This window comes from Notolepis coatsorum (genome assembly GCF_963971535.1).
Source record: "Notolepis coatsorum genome assembly, chromosome: 6".
In the NCBI taxonomy this organism is placed as follows: Eukaryota; Metazoa; Chordata; class Actinopteri; order Aulopiformes; family Paralepididae; genus Notolepis; species Notolepis coatsorum.
This window is the reverse complement of record NC_140170.1, coordinates 88,382,526-88,402,745: the sequence shown is the minus strand read 5'-3', so window position 1 is coordinate 88,402,745 and position 20,220 is coordinate 88,382,526. Positions and strand designations below refer to the sequence as shown.

The window sequence follows — 20,220 nt, the reverse complement described above, 5'->3', positions numbered from 1 at the left end:
ACATTATCCTAGTGGCTGTTCTGTATAGTTTAATAGGAGCCTAGTACTGCTCTTCTAATTTAAGGCTCACAATCACCCCTGACAAGAAATAGTATAGGCATATTATACATTTCCTGAATCCTTATGGTCCTGAGAGTGTTGTAGATTTTGTATTTTGTGACCCTGTTGCTCCTAGATGACACAAGGCTAAAATATAGTATACCGTTTAGGCGAGAATCGTGTAAAGATTTGTGTTGTTGACTGTTCAGAGATCCAGTGACCTCTATATTGGTCAGAAAGATTCACATCTTAGCTTGAATGAAAAGCCTCCAGCTCCAGCCAGGATTGTCCGACGCTGCAGCTGGACCCTATACTCTGGTTAAATCATATTCAGCATGGCCTCATGCGATGGAAGCCAGGAGCTCGAATACGCATCGAATCAATGTTATAAGACATTGACATCAGGAGCTATCTGTAGCTACTGCTAGCCGGCTAGATAACTTTAAGACAACGCCTCAGTGAACTATTTAGTTTACTGGGACATTTCGTAGTGAGCTAACGTGAGCTAACGGAGGTATCATACACTACTAGACTATCGCTGGAGCATTTGTTGATATCAGGAGCTATCAGTAGCTAGCCGGCTAGATACCGTTAGAAAATGCCTCATGTCTTAAACTAAAAGTGAATAGTTGACTGGGTCATTTTGTAACGGTAGCTAAGGTTAGCTCACGGAGGTCCCACTAGACTAGACCCGTGTTTACACAGGTACGGGAGGGGCAGGAGGAGGAACAGTACGCTGCAGCTCTGTGTGCCTGAGAGAGTCAGCGAGTGAGATCTCCGCTAAGAATTGGATCATGTTTTTCGATCGGTTTTCACGATCGGCGAAAATAAAGCATCATCGGAATTCACCAATCTCATATTTATTTATCGCTGGCCGATCGATCGGGGCATCCCTAAATGATACCCAAAGACAATATTATGAAACATTGACAGATGTCCTCTACGTGAGTCTAAAGCAGGATATGCACCAGAATCTGAAATGCAATTTCCTGAGGATGGGTATACTTCATGGCTTGATAATTATGATACAGCTACAACTCAGGAAGGGCTATCATACCAAAATATCATCTACAGACATAGGTCTTTAAAAAATTATATGTACGTTTCATCACCTTGAGTGGTACCGACAAGTGACATTTTGGGCTCTGGCCCATGGACTATATAGCGCAAGATTCATAACAGGCATAATTGAATATTGTTCTGTTATCTGGGACACGTGAGGGCCATTATCATGGCCACGTAAATTATACTATAAATTGTTTTATCGCCCAAGCCTACTCTCACAGTGTCCATGCAGCGAATTCATGCCAGTTAGATGCCAACATGTTTCGGTTGCTCTTATGGGTAGGTTTCAAGAGCAGACATTCTCCCTATATCTGCAACCAACTTCCTTCATGCCGTTAAGGGAGCAACCCTATTCATACCTTCTCTTGAGTCTGGCTGTTCAGGGATCGGTGTCCACATACTACAGGATCCAGATGATGGCTGTAAATCTCAGCAAATCTGTAAAAAAAAGGAAGGGGAGTGGGGTCAAAAAGTGCAGAGAAATTAGGGATGTGTAACTTAACACAATCTGCGCCAGAAACGAGTTAACTCGTTATTGCCCGCCATGCGTTCAGCACCAGAAACGAGTTAACTCGTTTTTGGGATCGTTATTTCGTTTATTCGCTATATCTATTCATAATTCATAGCTGCAGCCTCTGGTATACCCTTCAGACCCTGTCTGAGCTGGCAGACGGTCAACACCGCCCTCTACTGCCATGCGGAGCTATTGCATCTCATTGAAAATGGGCTGGTGTGTTTTAGGAGCCGATCTGAGCTGGGCGGGCGGGGTTTAAATACTCAGGTGAGCCAGTTCTATAGAACGATGGCATCGAACAGTAACCCCGCCCGCCCGCCCATATGTAACGGTCGGTAATGTGGTACGGACCTCCACGAGCAGTATTTGGAATGGCGATCAGATAATTGGATTATTTCTTTTGCATTACATCAGATACAAGGTAAGAACACTATATTTAAATTGTATTGTTGATCTGATATTTATTTCTACCGCGATCACAGCTATCTGTGTGTAAGTGTATGTGCTTATTACCGTTGACTGCGGTGAGGGGGGGGGGAGCGCCCCGCTACGACGGGCATTTCATGTATGCACGACGAGATATAATAATGATAATCTAGCGTTGATTTCAGGATGATTAGATAATCAGCCGAAAAATTACAACGCGATGACTGGATTACAGTAAAATGCCTTTTTCTCGTATTTTTCCTGGAATTTCTCAAAAGCACCCAAACCATACTCTATTCAAAACGGTATAAAGCGGAAATGTACGGATGAAAAAACAATCTGTTTTGGGCATGTTGACTGGAAGCAACTCACTAACAGTCGACGGCGTTATTAGATTGGATTTTTTTTTTCACGACTGAGGTAGGTAAATTAAATTTCTTGAGACTAAAGTACAGAAAAAAGGTACCGTTGGGTACCGGTATCGATTCACAGGTACCGGTACCGTATCGGTTCAAATGTGAAAGGTACCCATCCCTACTAACTACACACCCTCAAGACCCCTATGCTCTGCATCTTCTGGCCGTCTCAGACCCACTCCTATCAGAGCTCCGGGAGGGTCATCAAGGAGAACCTGCCTTTTCTCAGTCCTTGCCCCACAATGGTGGAATGAACTACCCACCCAGGCGAAACCCATCCAATCTTTCACCGTCGACTAAAGACGCACTTCTTCAACCATTTAATTAGTGTGGGTGACCTGGCAAAGCCAGGTCCACACCACACTATTAAAATTAGGGCTGGGCGATATGACGATATTATATAAATATCGGGTACAGTTCATTAACGATACACGATACACTTTTTAAACGTATCGTGGATATCGTGATGTTTTGCCCAAGAGGCTTGTGTCGCGTCAATCTGGTCCACACGTTGACACTTTTGAACAGCGCCGCCCCACACACACTACTGCATCAAAAGTTACTACTTATGATAACAAAGGCATTCGTTTTGTGGCATTAACGTTATATAGTTAGACTTTCAATAACATCAGCGTATTTACATAGCAACGACGAGGTCGACCTATATAGCAAGCATTAGTCGTTCATATCTCAGCCCGTGCTGACTCAGTTGTGCTGACTTTATGTTAATAAAGTTTTCAATCAGACAGATGTATGGAAAGGCTTTTATTATAACATCCGTTGCAGTAAAATCATTATGCCTCCAGTCGTTTAGTCCTTCTGCGGAGCTAAAAGCTAAACGTCGGCCGCGGCGAGCTACGGCTGCCATTGTTATTGTCATTGAGCTCTCCAATGGCGGAAGTAAAAAATGAATACGCGCTTGCCGATTGGTGCTAAGAACAGCAGGGCGGGTGCAAGCGATGTGACGTAATTGGCAGACGCGACTGTCAATCAAAATGATTCTGTTTGCCGACTGAATGAATGAGAACGTTATTAACAGATTGCAGCATGGGTACAATACAGTACAGCTCAATACAACAACAGTCAACAGCGGACTGGAGGATGCAGACCAGAGAAAGACTTTCGTCTTGTTTACATCAGGGTCCCCCATTTTCAATTCATCATATTTCATATCTAAATCATATAATATCTCATTGCTAAATATATGCAATATATAATCTAAATCTAATATATAATATAAAAATGCTAAATGCATGGGTATTTTATTTTGTCTTTAACAGGCCTGTACGCTGCGACGAGATCGTCGCAAATTGCCCCCTAATTTGGCCGGTGCGAATGAAAAATTATATCTACTCGCAAGCTTGCGAATAGTGATTTCACCCCTTCATTCGCATTTCACTACACTAACATTAGCCTACAACCAGGGCTGTACAGGCGACATAATGTTGCGGTTGTAATTTCATTAGACAGACCAGCGCGGACATTTAATAACATGCAATTTAATTGACACGAGCAATGGGCTAACGTTAGCTGGTGGTCCCGAGTGAAGCAGGGACGGCGGAGCTATAGGCTAACGTTAGCTGGTGGTCCCGAGTGAAGCAGGGACGGTGGAAAAGTGAGGAAAGGGGGTGGGTTATATTGACAAGTGACAACGCTTGACAACAGAAGTTTAAACATAACTTCATATTTATTAGTTATTCGTTTCTGTATATCATCCACTGTGACTTTCCATCTCCGTGTTAGACTCTTCCTGTTTACATTCGAGTGTGACGTCATCACCTACGGCAGCTTAGACGATCAAAACGCGAACCTAGAACAAAACCCGGGGGGGGGGGCTGGCTCTCTTGTGCGTTCTCGCCCCCTCTCTCTCTCTCGCTCTCTCTCTACATTCAATGATTTAAAGTAGCCAAACGTTACAGACAGTATAAATACTAACTGGATAGTTGATGATAAACATTTAATTTCATTATCTGAAATATTCTAAAATCATTAAGTCTGCTATAAGCCATTATCCCTTTGTGTGTAATTATTATTTTCTCACAGTAGTATATATATATATATGTGTGTGTGTGTGTGTTTGGCTAAAGTGGATAGAAAACACAGTACTGTGCAAAAAAAGGGCACCCAAGAGTTTTTATATAAATAGTCTTAGATGTAAATAATTTTTTTTATTAGTGTGTCAGTAGACTACTCTTAGTACATTTTCATTAAATAATTTTTTAAAGCATCTTCATGGTTTAATAATGCAAACATATGTTGCAGGGACTTATTATAATCATCATATTGGCGTGACTGTATGCATCAAAGGGTTAAATCAAGCATTTTTAAGTGCTTTAGGAAATGTCAAAATATTGCGATATATATTGTGTATCGTGATATGGCCAAAAAATATCGCAATATCATTTAGAGGCCATATCGCCCAGCCCTACTATAATGGTAAAATAGTTATTTAAAAATTTGCCCCTAAAAAATATTCTTTGCCCCTAAATTTCTCATTTAGGGGCAAGTGTGCCCCTAGTGAAAAAGCTTAGCGTACAGCCCTGTTTAATGTTAGCTTGCAAACTCAAATACTGTCTTGGTAAGCCTCATAATGAATTTTGGGGAAAAAAAGAAAAACATCGTGATGCGTATCGTGTATCGCCGAAAGGTCAGAAAATATCGTGATATCATATTTAGGCCATATCGCCCAGCCCTAATTAAAATCTATACTATGTATTTATTTATTCCGCAGATTTTTGTCCAGTAACCCCTGCCAGAGCTTTCACACCCCAGACAAGTGTAAGGTATCAAAACGACCGGCTTGGTCCAACTCGAGTTGCTATTACTTTTTGGAAAGTTTCACCGCACCACAAATCGACTTTAAACAGGAAATGTTGGTCCATAGGGAATGAATGGCGGAATGTAAATAACTAGAGTGTAGAAACTGCATTTTTTTGTTTTACCTTCACCTTTTGTAAATTGCGACAGTGATCTCAATTTTGGATGTAGATATAAAAACACACCAAAACGATGACACGATTGTGCCCTCGCTCAATAAAGAAAAATAAATGGAATTGGGACATTTCTATCTCAACTTATGACCATTTCTTTGAGTCATGCTCCACATACACACAAATGGGCTTTCCACTCTAGCTGAAATCTGTGATTTTACCGTTCCTTCCCTTGTTTTCCGATCGCCACACAGGCCACAATTGTCAACGGAATTACACAATATCGCACATAACCCTTCATGAAGGTCCTGACCTCAAGTGCTCATATTAAGATAACTAAGCTTCATCTCTTATCGTTTTGCTTTAATCATCGTGAGAGTGAAGGAAGCACACCCTCATTGAAATACATTGGGGATAGATTTGTGTCAGTTAGGATTTGAATCAATTAAGGGTAGCAGGTGTGCATTAATCAGAGGGAGGTGTCAATCAACTCAGTACTGCCATGACCTAGCCATGACCTCTCAGGGGATTAACCCTTGATCATTAAGCCACACACCCTTTTTGTATCATTTGAATAGTTTGTCATAGAGACTTGCGGGTTGTGCTATTGTACTCAGTAGGGATATCCTCTTTCATTGGTCTATGTTGACCACGCCCCCATGGGTCAGCTCCTCCCCCTTCAGGGGATTAACCATTTATCATTATGCCACGCCCACTTTTTGTATCTTTTGAGCCGTTTGTCGTAGAGACTTGCGGATTGTGCCATTGTACAGTAGGGATATCCCCTTTCATTAGTCTATGTTGACCGCGCCCCCATGGTTTGGCTTTGTGTATCTTTTGAACAGTTTGTCGTAGACTTGCGGGTTGTGCCATTGTACTCTGTAGGGATATCCTCGTTCATTGGTCTATATTGACCACGCCCCTCCCATTAGGCCACGCCCCCTTTTTGTATCTTTTGGACTGTTTGTCGTAGAGACTTGCGGGTTGTGCCATTGTACAGTAAGGATATCCTCTTTCATTGGTCTGTGTTGACCACGCCCCCATGGTTTGGCTCCCCCCCTTTGTGTATCTTTTGAACAGTTTGTCGTAGACTTGCGGGTTGTGCCATTGTACTCAGTAGGGATATCCCCTTTCATTGGTCTATATTGACCATGTCATTAGGCCACGCCCCTTTTTGTATTTTTTGAACAGTTCGTCATAGACTCGCAAGAGATCCTCTCCCATTGGCCGGCGGTGCACAGGCATCACCCACACTTTCCCCGCGGAATTGTCTAAAATCTAACCCTAACTAACCTTACCTAATAAACTAACCTACACTGTAGCACTCAACACTATGATGAACATCGTTACTCAGCTGATATCCCTTCCTGATGACTTGTCGTACAGAACTTATAAGTCGCTTTGGATAAAAGCATCAGCTAAATGACTAAATGTAATGTAAATATATTATTTTGTATTAATTTTATATGGTGAATGTGTAAAAATATTAAATAAAGTGAACAAATAAGTAGGGCTGTCTTAAAATACTTAGAAGCTTTGTTCGATGGGCATGGGTGGGAAAATAAATTTTTAATATATATATATTTTTTAAAGGTTCTACTTTTTTTTTTGCAAAATCAACTCTGCCTCTCTTTGTTAACTACAACAAGCAATGCCGTTTGTTATTTAAGATGAGGTCAGACTCGGCACTGACAAATTTGTGTTCATTGTGCTGCTTTTATAAAGCCTCAAATGACGGCTTACAATATTTCATGAAAGCAAAGTGTTTCGTTTTTGTCTAAGATTTAAAAAGGTTTAAACTTTACAGCACTGACAGTTGAACAAAGTGCTGTACAAGTCCCACAACATAAAATATATTTTTTAAAGAAATTTCAATATAAAAAAAATTATTTATCCCGAAGCTTCGAATGAAAATAGAATCTCGGCCCCGAAGCTTTGAATGCAAAAAAAAAAAAAAAAAAGTCTTTGATTTAGAGCGGAGTAAATTATTTCTGTCTAAACAAGTATTTTTATCAACTAGCTCTCCTGAAAACACATATCTCAAGACCTTTCACTACACTGGGCATGCACATGCCTATGTTTAGTACTTGAGTTGAGTTGAGTTCTAACAGTGTTTGGCTGTGTATTAAATTGTCAATGGGGAAGATTAATTGAGCATGTGTGAAGAAACGTTAGCCTACTGTAAACTAGGGGTGGGAATCGCCAGAGATCTCGCGAATATTGCAATATATATATTTTTTTAATCAAATTTTTTTCTTTTTTCCCCCCTGCAAAGTAAAAATGTCAACATGTTTTATCTAATAAAATAAAGTTCAGTCTGTTCATCTCACTTCAATCATTTTTATTGCAGAACATGGTATTTTCTCAAGCAGACAGATGTAAACACTAATCTGTGTTGCATGTACCTGACAAACTGAACTGTATGTATTACAGTCATATTCCAACTTAACTGAATGCACATGTGTGTGTGGACTACTGTACTATTACAGGTATTGAAATTAAAAATGCAACAATTAAATATCGATACTTGGCGTCCCTGTATCGATACAGTATCGCCACGCAAAGTATTGCGATACTACTACGTATAGATTCCCCCCCCAACCCTACTGTAAACTGTGTGAAGTAGGAACTAGGGATGGGTACCTTTCACATTTGAACCGATACCGGTACCCAACGGTACCTTTTTTCGGTACTTTATGGCGCTTTTCCACTGCATGGTACCTACTCTACTCTACTCGGTATTTTCGGTTTTCCATTACCAAAGTACCTGGTACCAGGCTGGTACCAGGTACTTTTTTAGTCCCTGCTCGAGTCTGGTTCCAAGCGCGAGCCAAGCGGGTAGAACTGGTACTATAAAAGTCACGTGAAACAAGGGGCGGCTAGGTGGTGTAGTGGGCAAGGCACTCGCCACCAGTGTGGAGACGCTAGGATTCGCGTGTTCGAATCCAGCTCTCCACATTGTTTTTCAGTTTGGCTGGTCGTCCGCAGTAATACACATTGGCCGTATTACGGGGAGGGAAAACTGAAGGGTGGGGATCGAACGTTGTGAACAAGCGACTCCTATAAGTCGGTTGGTGCGCCTGCGCAGTAGAATCAGGAAGTGTCGGGGGCAGCGTGAGCCTCCCACGCGTTACTCCTCGACACAGAGATCGAGCTGCGCAGGTGAAAAGATGCGACTGCTGTTACCTCAAGTACCGGAGGGGACTTGTGCTATGTATGACTTAGTCCACATTGCAGCCGGCTTGTGGGAGGCAAGAAACAGCGTTCGTGACAGGGGAGGGTTGAATTGGATGATACGAAATTGGGATGGGAGAAAAATATGGAAAAATGGGAGAAAAAGTGGATAAAAAAAAAAAAAGTCACGTGAAACACTGCAGACCACTGATTGGTCAGAAGAGAGACGCGTCACTAGTTGGAGAGTCTGAACTGGTCTGAACGAAAACAGAAAGCCAGCGCCGCCATCTTTAATGTCTCGCATAGGATTTCATTATGGTTGCAGCAGGCACAAGTTCAATAAACAAACGATACAGTCACTGTGTATTCTGCCTCATTTATTGATTAAACAAAACCGACATCAACACAATTTGCCACCGAGCGGAGAGTTTAGTCTCGCAAAAAGATCGCTGACTTGTTAAGGCTTAAGCTCCACAACGGTGGAAGGAATGTTCTAATGTGCTAGCGTTTTAGCATGGCTATCGTACATAGCGGGTTCAATATAACTCGCTATTGATTGTTTGTATGAGTAACGTTAATGCTAGTAGAATAGACACAACGTGAGGTAATCACCATCCATTTTAAACCGGTTATTACCTAATGCTAACGTTAGCAAATAGACGCGACTGGTAACATTACAGCGTTGTTGTTAGTCTAATGCTAACGTTAACGTTAGCATATATAGACAGCCTAGCTGACGTTAACGCGTTGTAGAATAGACACAATGAGGGGTAACGTTAGCGTTAGCAGAATAGACACAACGAGAGTCTCGTTAATGTTGTTATTGATTGATTGAAAACTGTGTTTTACTCTGGCTTGCCAAGCTCATAGCCCCTTTCGTGACTGTGATGCACCGAGTGAATCCAGTCACTTGCTCCTTAATAGGAAACCAACCTAGATTTACCATGAAGGACTGGTTCTGGCCGAACCGTTCGTTATACAAGTATCACAGAGACATTTCAAAGGTACTCACAGTTGCACGAGGGTTTCGGACAGAGATACGGGATGGTTTGAAAGCTTGGTGTTGCTAATAAACATTTTAAATATTTTTTATAAACTGCTCAACACTGCATTATTTCCGGCGTTGGCTGCCTGGTGTGATCACAGCGCATGCGCATCATGCACCCAACGCCGGAAATAATGCCGTTTTGAGCAGTTTATAAAAAATATTTAAAATGTTTATTAGCAACGCCGAGCTTTCAAACCATCCCGTATCTCTGTCCGAAACCCTCGTACAACTGTGAGTACATTTGAAATGTCTCTGATACTTGTATAACGAACAGTTCGGCCAGAACCAGTCCTTCAGGGTAAATCTAGGTTGGTTTCTATTGAGGATCAACTGACTGTGGATTCACTCGGTGAGCTCTCATGCTGATCACCAGCAGCCCCGCCTCCCCACACGGAGACAAACTGAGTACTTTATTTTAGTACCTGCAGTGGAAAAGCAACATGGTACCAGGTACCTAAAGCGAGTAGAGTAGAGTAGAGTAGAGTCGAGTAGGTACTATGCAGTGGAAAAGCGCCATTAGTCTCAAGAAATTTTATTTACCTACCTCAGTCATAAAAAAAAAATCCAAACTTCAAATAACTACAATTTCGACAGTTTTCGGCTTGTCATTGCTCCGACTGCTTTGTTGTTGAATCAAGTCAAATCCTAGGTAAGCATATATTGTGCGTGTGAACGTTGACATGAAAAGAAAAAAGTTAAAAAAATAATTTTTTTTTTTTTTTTTCAGTTTCTCACTTGATTCGATACTCTGTAGTACCGACGTGTTTCGGTTCGGTACCTCAAAAGTACCGAATTCGGTACCCATCCCTAGTAGGAACACGGTGTAAAACTGGTCAAATGTAAAAACTGGTCATATTAGTTGAGCCCGTCAAACGAGTACGCCAAAGTCAGAAAACAGGCTGGCGATTATTAAAGGACTGGCTGGTCATGGGTGATCAAAGGACATACAATACTGCCCAAGAAAGTCCCTGGTAATAACGTTATGAAAGACTTTTGTGGGCTGTTTCGGACAAATGAACAAAATGGTATGCATGCTTTTTATTGCCATTCTCTGAGTAGTATTGATGATCAATAATAGGGATGCCCCTAGGCCTGCCGCGATAAGCAATAAATCGATTAATTGCCGCGATAATTAAAATTAATGCAATGATTTTGACGGGCGCGATTAATTGCTATTTGCGCGTTTGTTTTAATGAGGCGGAACCAGTACCCCTCGTCAGTCACTCCGTGTGGGGGGCCGCTGGCTTTACTACAGAGCACAGCACGGGAGCTCCGTGGGGCACTAGCAACGCCACATATAGCTTAACTACATTTCTCAATAGTGTTGCTCCTTTTAACCAAATAGCGTTCTTTGTAGTGTAACGTTAGCTATTTTTAGACCCAAGTAGTTACTCGCTACTGCCCGGAGAAACTGGACTGCTAAATAAAGATTAAAGATCTAGTGTTGATGCTCATTCAATGCCAACAACATTAGCTAAATAGCTAACAAACGAAATACAACGTATAGCATAGCTACAACACAGAATAACGTTAATACAATTACATGCATCATTGTTTACAATGAACGGGTGGGACTAGTCAAAGGACACGGGGACAAGTTAAACATGAATTAATTTATTATAACAGGTAATCGAGTTGCGCTCCCGTGCCTACGCACCACAGGGCTATTCTATTCTATACGGCTTTGACGCTTCCTCCTCATCGTTGATTGCCTGTAGTAGCTGCATCTAACGTTAGTAGCTAACGTTACTTAAAACTAACCTAAAGTTAGTTGCTCACCAACAATCTCAACATTTGTTTTATCATTAGCTCAAAAACACAACCGGACGAGACAAGTTGGCCGCTCATAGATGCTGCTAGGATAATAACAACAATACTTCCGCTCCAGTCGGTGGGCTTCAAAATAAAAGTCTAAAACACCGGAAAAGACGGAGCGGTGGGCTTCAAAATAAAAGTTTTGGGAAATAAATTTCTCAAAAAAAAATTCTCTAACCGGGCGCAATAATATCGCTTATCGCGATATTTTCGGGGGCAATTAATCGCCCAGAAAAATGTGTTATCGTGGCAGGCCTAGATGCCCCGATCACGTTTTTTGCCACTGATCGTATATGAGCCATATCGGCAGATACACTGCCAATAACGATCGTTTTTGGTTTTATAAAAAATAATTATATATAATTTTTTTAATATTAGGGCTGTATAGTCGATTTGTAGTCGGCAAAATTTGCCGCTAATCGACTATGAAAAAAAAATGAATATATATATATATTTTTTATCATTGCATATGGGCTGTGGGGGTGCTTAATGTCTGAAGGAGTCGGCGGAAGGCTTCTTTTCCTCTGCAAAAGCATGCAATTGGTCCACTGATGGATACATCTTGATATTTGTCTAGTCTAGTGTGTTCATTAGATGGGTGAAATCCTCTTTCAGTGCCTCTGTGCCTGTTTTCTGTTCTTCTTTATTTTTTCCGGCAGTGTAAACACAACATGGCGTATTACTGCCCTCCTCAGTTCTATACTACGCCCACAATTGAGAAAAACTTAAATACGCATACATTTTTTTTAATAATAATAATAAATAAAATAACATTATATCCTCTGGTACAACAAGTGCAGAAATGTCAGCACTGCCTCTGTGATCAGCTAGTTCTCATTATTCAGGCCAAAGAAAGATTTTAGAGAGAAAGAAGAAACTCCCAATTCTGATAACCTTTTATAAAAGATCGCTATCGCTTCTAGACCCATATCCAGCCACGTTGATTTTGACCCGAGGCTGCAGAGAGAAATAGTGCCTCCCCTTGGTCCCCTTTTCCCACTCAGCCTCAACTCCTTTCTTAATCTTCTCTCCGAGTTCAACTCTTCCCATTGAAATGCTTATCTCTTCTTCTCTTCCCAGGCTCTGTTTGGCAAGGGAATAAGCCGTCTCATTTCCCTCAATCCCAGCATGCCCCGGAACCCCGCAAAACTCCACTGAACAGCCTCCCTTCTCAATCCTATATAAAACTAATATTATTTCCTGAATGAGATCAGGGCTAGCTTTAGACCTACCTGCACTCACAGGCCAGCCATCAGTGCAGCAGCCGAGTCAGAACATATAATCACTAGAGTTGTTTTGATACCGATACCAGTATCGGAAATGCCGCCGATACTGCCTAAAATGCTGGTATCGGCCGATTCGGAGGCTAATTGTAGCCTCCGATCCCATGACGTAATTTATCTCCTGCGGAGAGTGAGGATTATAAAATGAAAGTGTTTTAAAGTGTGATGCTGTTTGTCATTTTAACAGCAGATACACTTTCTTAAATTCCATTGTCCCCGACAGTGCGACGGGGAGCTCGGACGGGATGTGTTTTGCTGGTGTTATAATAGCATTAGCTGAAAAGCTAGCTAGTTGGAACAACATCCACCCGTTACATCAAATCAGATGATCGCCTGTCCTTTCTCCAGGACCCGACACTGTCCGTGACCGTCTATCAACAATAATGCACCCACGGTGAATCGTATTTAAGTTAAGTAGCTACTGACTAGCGTTAGCTGACTAACGTTATCAAATGTCAATGCGGGAAGACGAGCTAGGTCAGATAGCTTAGCTTGATAACGATACCGTGTCTAAAGTTGGTGCTATTCATAATCCAGCAATAATGTCTGCAGACCTGCAAGCAAAGTACAGCAAGTTCCAAGTGCCAAAGGATAAGAGTCTGAGGCGGAGTCTCAAAAGAGAATGTTGAATATTTATTTTGCATCGAAAATCACAACATGAACGTTATATCTGCTACTAGCTTACAGACTGAGTAGGGTATATCTGCAGAGCCACTGGGTAGCGAGTGCAACACAGTCTAATGTCATTGGAGTAGGGTATATCTGCAGTGCTGCAGCACCATACTCATTGATTAGGGATGGGTACCTTTCACATTTGAACCGAAACCGGTACCGGTACCTGTGAATCGATACCGGTATCCAACGGTACCTTTTTTCGGTACTTTAGTCTCAAGAAATTTAATTTACCTACCTCAGTCGTAAAAAAAAATATCCAAACTTCAAATAACTACAATTTCGACAGTTTTCGGCTTGTCATTTCTCCGACTGCTTTGTTGTTGAATCAAGTCAAATCCTAGGTAAGCATATATTGTGCGTGTGAACGTTGACATGAAAAGAAAAAAGTTAAAGGAAAAAAAAAAAAAAAAAAAAAGTAAAGGAAAATACATACATTTTTTTTCCCGGTTTCTCACCTGATTCGATACTCGGTAGTACCGACGTGTTTCGGTTCGGTACCCCAAAAGTACCGAATTCGGTACCCATCCCTATTAATGATACTAATACAAATCTATACAATCACCTGTTGTTGAATAAATACCATTACTTTCTAGTTATTACTAAAAAACAGTATACATAAAACAGTATCTGTAATAATAATAATAAAAAAAAAGCTTAGGTATCGGAATCTGATCGGAAATGAAAAAATGGTATCAGAACATCTCTAATAATCACCTGACCTCTGTTTTTTACCATATTATATTATTCAAATAGACCATGTTCCGTTGTGATGTCACAGTATGTCATAATAGAACATTCTAGAACATTTGTGATGTCACAGTATGATGTCATAAACATTGTAGAACATTTGTGAGGTCACAGTATGATGTCATAATAGAATAGGCAGTTAGCCTCTGGTATGCGTGCCATTAGCGTTAGCCACGCTTCTAGGCCTATTTTCTTTTGGAAAGGATAATAAAAGAAAATGTAAAAAAAATATATATATATATTTTTTTTTGCATTCGACTAAGAGGTTGGCAGTCGACTGCGGCTCATTTCGATCGATTAGTCGACTTCGACTAGTAGGGGTCAGCCCTAATATATATTATATAATTATACTTGTAGTTGTATTATCTGCGAGACATCGCCACCACTAGGGCTGCAACGATTAGTTGACATAATCGACGATGTCGATTATAAAAAATCGTCGACGAGAAATTGTTGCGTCGATTAGTCATTTTTTTTTGTGCACTACCTATCTTTGTGAGAGTGGCTTCTCAGGGTTCCAGACAACATCATAGCAAATTTTGGACATTGAAAACATTGTTCCCCTGCAGGAGATGATGATCAGACTAGACACACACACATTCACACTCTTCTCTCTCACACACAGCGATCAGAGTAAGACACACACACATTCACACTCCTCTCACTCACACACAGCGATCAGAGTAAGACACACACACATACACAAATTACACAGTACACACCTCTCACTCACACAGCGATCAGAGTAAGACACACACAAATTACACAGTACACACACTCCTCTCACTCACACAGCGATCAGAGTAAGACACACACATACACACACACACGGACTCCTCTCACACACAGCAAACAAAAGTTATTTAAAGTACACTTCCACTTTAATTTGTATTATTTAATTTATTTATCTTGTTATGAGTGCTTGCTGTATTGTTCTTCAAATACATTTTCATTTAAAGTGGCTTAAAGATCCAAATTCAAATGTTTCATGAGTCATTATTTTAATTTGCTATGGGATCATCATGTTATGATGTTGTTGTTTGGTCCTGACAAGAGTCTCAAAGTCTGGGGTGATGGTAGACAAGCAACTCTGAGGTCATGCTCAATGTCCAATCTGTTCCTCTGCTCTGTCTTCAGCTGGACCAGAGCTGAGAAGCCACTTTCACAAAGATAGGTAATTAAAAAAAAAAAAACGTTTACATTGGTTTTCGATTAGTCGACTAATCGAAAAAATAATCGGCAGATTAGTCGACTACCAAATTAGTCATTAGTTGCAGCCCTAGCCACCATGCAACAAGTCAAAATGCTCACTATCTGCAAACAGCTCCACTGTCTGTGTGTATACTCTGCTTTGGTCAAATCACATTCAGCATTGTTGTTATGAAGCATGATGCTACCGGTAATTAGCCAATGTTCAGCTGCAAAAACGAATAATGTCAATTATGTTATAAGACATTGATATCAGGAGCTATCTGTAGCTACTGCTAGTCGGCTAGATGACGTTAGACAATGCATCATGTATTAAAATAAAGTGAACTATTTAGTTTACTGGGTCATTTCGTTTAAACAGTGAGCTAACGTTAGCTACCCAGCTAACGGAGGTCTCATGCTGGACGATCGATCAGCACGGGGCATCCCTATCATTCTTAAACTGAAATGCGCATTTGTTGATATCAGGAGCCATCAGTAGCTAGCCAGTTAGACAATGCATCATGTATTAAACTAAAGTGAATAGTTGACCGTGTAGTTTTGTTTAAACAGTAACATTAGCTAGGTAGCTAACGTAGGTCTCACGGAGGACTATTGCCGGAGCCTCTGTTGACATGAGTCTGGGAGGGGCAGTGCGCTGCAGCAGCTGTGTGCCTGAGAGAGAAGTCAGCGAGTGAGAACTCCGCTGAGACAGGGCTGTACGTTAACTTTTTTTGCACATAGCACTGGTGCTACAGAGGTTGATAGTTTTGTAGCACAGGCCAAAATCTTGTAGCACAAGTATAAAACGTGTTATATTTGTAACAGTCACAAATGTGCCTATTGTATTTGTGTTATTTAGTTGCAGTGCCATGTTTGGCTGTCATTTAGTATATCGCCATGTGTTATTATTACTATGATACTCTCATATGCTATTTTCAATTAATATCATAAACAACATAAGGAATATTAGCATAATTTTGAGTGGACTGAAGGAATGAGTCGGCGTTAATAGTTTTAAATGAAAATAATTTATTGAAACATAGAAGTGGGGTCGGTTGGGACACACACACACACAATGGGGGACCCTGATGTAAACAAGACAAACGTCTTTCTCTGGTCTGCATCCCCTTAACAATTGTGTGTATTGAGCCGTACTGTACCCATTCTGCAATCTGTTAAATAAAGTTTTCATTCATTCATTCACACACACTGTTTCAACTCACCACCCCCGCATCATATTGTAGTCTAGTCTGTCTTCAAACTTCCACTCCTCTCGAAACTTGTTTATATTTGAATATCATCATTATCTGTCCATCCTCAGTTTACTATAATATACTCCTGTCCTGAGTCCTGACTAGTGACTTCATCGTCTTTCCAAACGCACGCACACACACAGGGGAGGGGAGAGAGTGCCCCCCATTTCCCTTTCCACACTGTGTCTGCTGGCTCTGAGCCTCTGATCAGGATTAGCTTGTTAGCTTGCCAACGTTGTAGTGATTGTAATGGTACATAAACGTTAATTTCGGGCGATGTGCGCATAAAGGAATGGCGACGGTTAGGGTTGGGCACCGAAAACCGGTTCTAATAGGAACCGGTTCCTAACTTCCGGTTGAATTTCGATTCTAAATTTCGATTTTTTTTTTTTTACTTTAATACCCTAGTTACAGTACAGCAACCAAATTAAACTGTATCAAGTCAACTGAAAATGTGAATAGTATGATTTTCTTTTTGAAATAAAAAATAAATAAAAAATCTCCTTCGAAATAAGCTGTGACCTGTTTTGACCTGCACCTCAAAGAATCGGAATCGAGAATCGTTTAGAACAGGAATCGATATGGAGAATCGGAATCGGAACCGGAATCGTTCAAATCCAAACGATGCCCAACCCTAGCGACGGTGCAAAGCATGTAGATGCATTTGACCCGTTGCGAGAAAGAAAAAACACCACGGACTTATTTCGGGACGTGTAGGCGCACTGCTGTGTTAACGCAGCAGTGCGCACCAACCGACCAACGCGCTGCTCTGCTTGCAGATAATGCAGAAGCACTGATGGGGCGGATACGACTCGTCGAGTTGTCACAAGAGTTTTTTCAAAATAAGAGTATCATATGCACCTGAACGTTGCTAGCTTTCGGAGCCTAGCTGGAGCTGCGCGTGGGCAGAAATGAGACCCGCTACAGGATTTTCAAAATAAGAGTATCTATATGAACCGAATCCCTATCGCACCAGTGCTACTGAAGTAAATCCATCCATCGCACAGACAGCTGTTGCTGTAGCACGTGCAATATATATGTCGCACTGTACACCCCTGCGCTGAGAATTGGATCATGTTTTTCGATCGGTTTTCACGATCGGCGGAAATAAAGCATTATCGGAATTCACAGATCTCATATTTATACTGAATATCGGCCGATAGCGATCGCTGGCCCATCGACCGGGGCATCCCTAATCAATAAGGATTGATGACTAGCATATCACTAAGACCCACAACTAGTAGGCTGTTGTGCTGTGTGGTGAAATGAGTATGGTAAATTATAAGTCCCCTGGTTGTGGGCATATTGTGTTTACCATTGTTTGTCATGTCAGCAAATGCAACAATATTTTCATCTGTACGCAAAAGTGGCTGCGTCATCATTTTCACAATCTCCGTCTGGAGTCTGTACTGTACTGTGGTCAGGTTTACAGCAAGTGTTGCTACCAATGACAACTAATGACAAGTTAATTACAGTCATTGTGCAGGCATGCTGGATTTGGCTAACATTATGCACTAGCAACCATTGTTGTGTGATGATGAGCAGCAGTGTTAACTCATGGATGCTTACTCTGATATCTTGGTACAGTGGGCAGGTTGTTAGAAAGTGTAGCTCAGTTTCCACCTCTGCTCTTGAAACACTACCCCTTGAAACTGTCTTTTGTTATGTGCTCGCGCTGCCGCGGTGGGTTTTCTTTTTAGTGGTCGCACTGGTCGGCTTAAGGCCTCTACATGCTACAGCAACTTCAAAGCAACTGCAACACAACATCGGCGCGATTTCAGCGCGGTTGTTTTAGAGGGTCTTGTAGACTGTGTTGCTTGGACGTTGCGTACATGTCCCCAGAATCTAATCTGAACAACCGTTGCGTTGATATTGCGTAGCAGTGATTGGTTGGTTAGCGAATGGGGGCGGGGCTGTCATAGAATAATATTAGTCCCGCAGAGAATAATATCCTCCATTGTTGAAGCCAGCGTTGACGCTAAATAATCAGCGTCACATAGCTCGCCTTTTTCTGAAAACCCAAGCACATATTGTTCCATAGCATACGCCTTCAGTTGATCATGACAAATCCTCTCTTACCTTGACGATTAAAAAGCCTCCATAATTTAGTAAATAAAGATGTAGCCAGCCAGCTAGCATTGGGTCTATTCAAAATGCTAGCTACATAGCTAACCAAGTAAATACAATGGTATCCGTCCTGAGGTAACGTTAAATACAACGTTTGCTAGTCGAAATGACTGGACACACACAGGGACAAGTTAAACATCAATCAAGTAATTTATTCCAATAGGTAGTTTGAGCTGCATGTGAGCCGAGGTCCTCTCCATTGGAAACTAATGATGTTACGGTAACGTTAGCTCGAAAAGCACAGAAAGTGAAGCTGCTAGCAACAGACACTATAACACTTCCGGTCGGGGGTTTTCAAAATAAAAGAGCGACGTCTAAAATCACCGGAAATACGTTTATTTTGTACATTATCCAAAGTTAACACGAACCTAAACTAACTTTAGATTAGTTTAGGTTCGTGTAACGTTAGATATTGTAAAAAATAAACGTATTTACGGTGCTTTTAGACTCGCTCTTTTATTTTGAAACCCCCCGCCCGGAAGTAAAAATTATGCTTATTTTTCTGCTTTTATCAATGGGTTGGTTGAGAAGGGAAGCGTCATCTATCTAGGGAACCTAGCTACATACGGGGTACAATGTTACATAGGCTGCGCGTTGATTTTGCAGAAGCATAAAGGTAGAGTGTCTGCAACACCGTTGCTTTGTCGATGTTGTGTCGAAGTTGCTTTGAATTTGCTGTAGCATGCAGAGGCCTTTACTCCTTCCATAGTTTCACATATTTGTAACTCATTTAACGTTATTAAGATAACGTTAGCTAATCGTCAGACATAACGTTAGCTCCCTAGGCTACCTACAGTGCAAGCGCAGTCAGGACAAGAGTAGCGGATGTGACGTCGGTAAACAAGCCACAAATTAGGCTTTTATGTAAGACCAAAACACACGCGGCAGAGCGGGTCTTCTCCAAAGCTGCTAGAATACTCAATCAGCAGCAGAGTAGTTCATTGCTGCTATATTGTTTGTTTGTTTAATCAGTTGTAAAATACTTTCATTTATTTGTTATTTAATTTTGTAAAATACAATATCTTTATTTATTTTGTATTTAAATATATAGATGTGTACCTTTAGTTAATTTGTAACTTTTTTTTTAAATAAACATAACATTTATATTATTTATACGTGTGTGACTGTGTGTATATATATATATATATATATATATGTTGTTCTAAATAAATAATAATAACTATTTGTATAGCACCTTTCATACAGGAGATTGTTGTTCAAAGTGCTTTACATCAGTAAGATGTAAATAATAATACATTATTTATTCATTAAATATTAAGTTTGGCATTTTTTTTTTACAACTGCGGTAGATAGATTACATTTTTAGAGACTAAAGTACCGAAAAATGGGTTGGGTACCGGTTCAAATGTCTACCAGAGAGGAGATCCGGTACAAGAATCTTGTTCGTTGGTTGACTTTTTTTTATTACATTGGATGCCATCTTGTCACAGGAAAGATTTGCCTCTAGGATGGAACCCAGGTATGTAATTTCATCTTTCCTTGTGACAATATTGCCA

General features: G+C 40.9%; 1 protein-coding gene across 3 annotated transcripts in view; it reads right to left on the bottom strand.

The window, feature by feature from the left end:
• Nucleotides 1-20,220, bottom strand: part of ncoa5 (nuclear receptor coactivator 5) — a 57,170-nt gene that overhangs the window by 33,174 nt on the left and 3,776 nt on the right. For all 3 annotated transcript variants that reach the window (XM_084316717.1, XM_084316715.1, XM_084316716.1), the window contains exon 2: nt 1,464-1,542. In XM_084316717.1, the coding sequence (XP_084172843.1) occupies nt 1,464-1,503 (40 nt within the window). In that variant the 5' untranslated portion in view covers nt 1,504-1,542. The remainder of the gene's footprint in view (nt 1-1,463; nt 1,543-20,220) is intronic.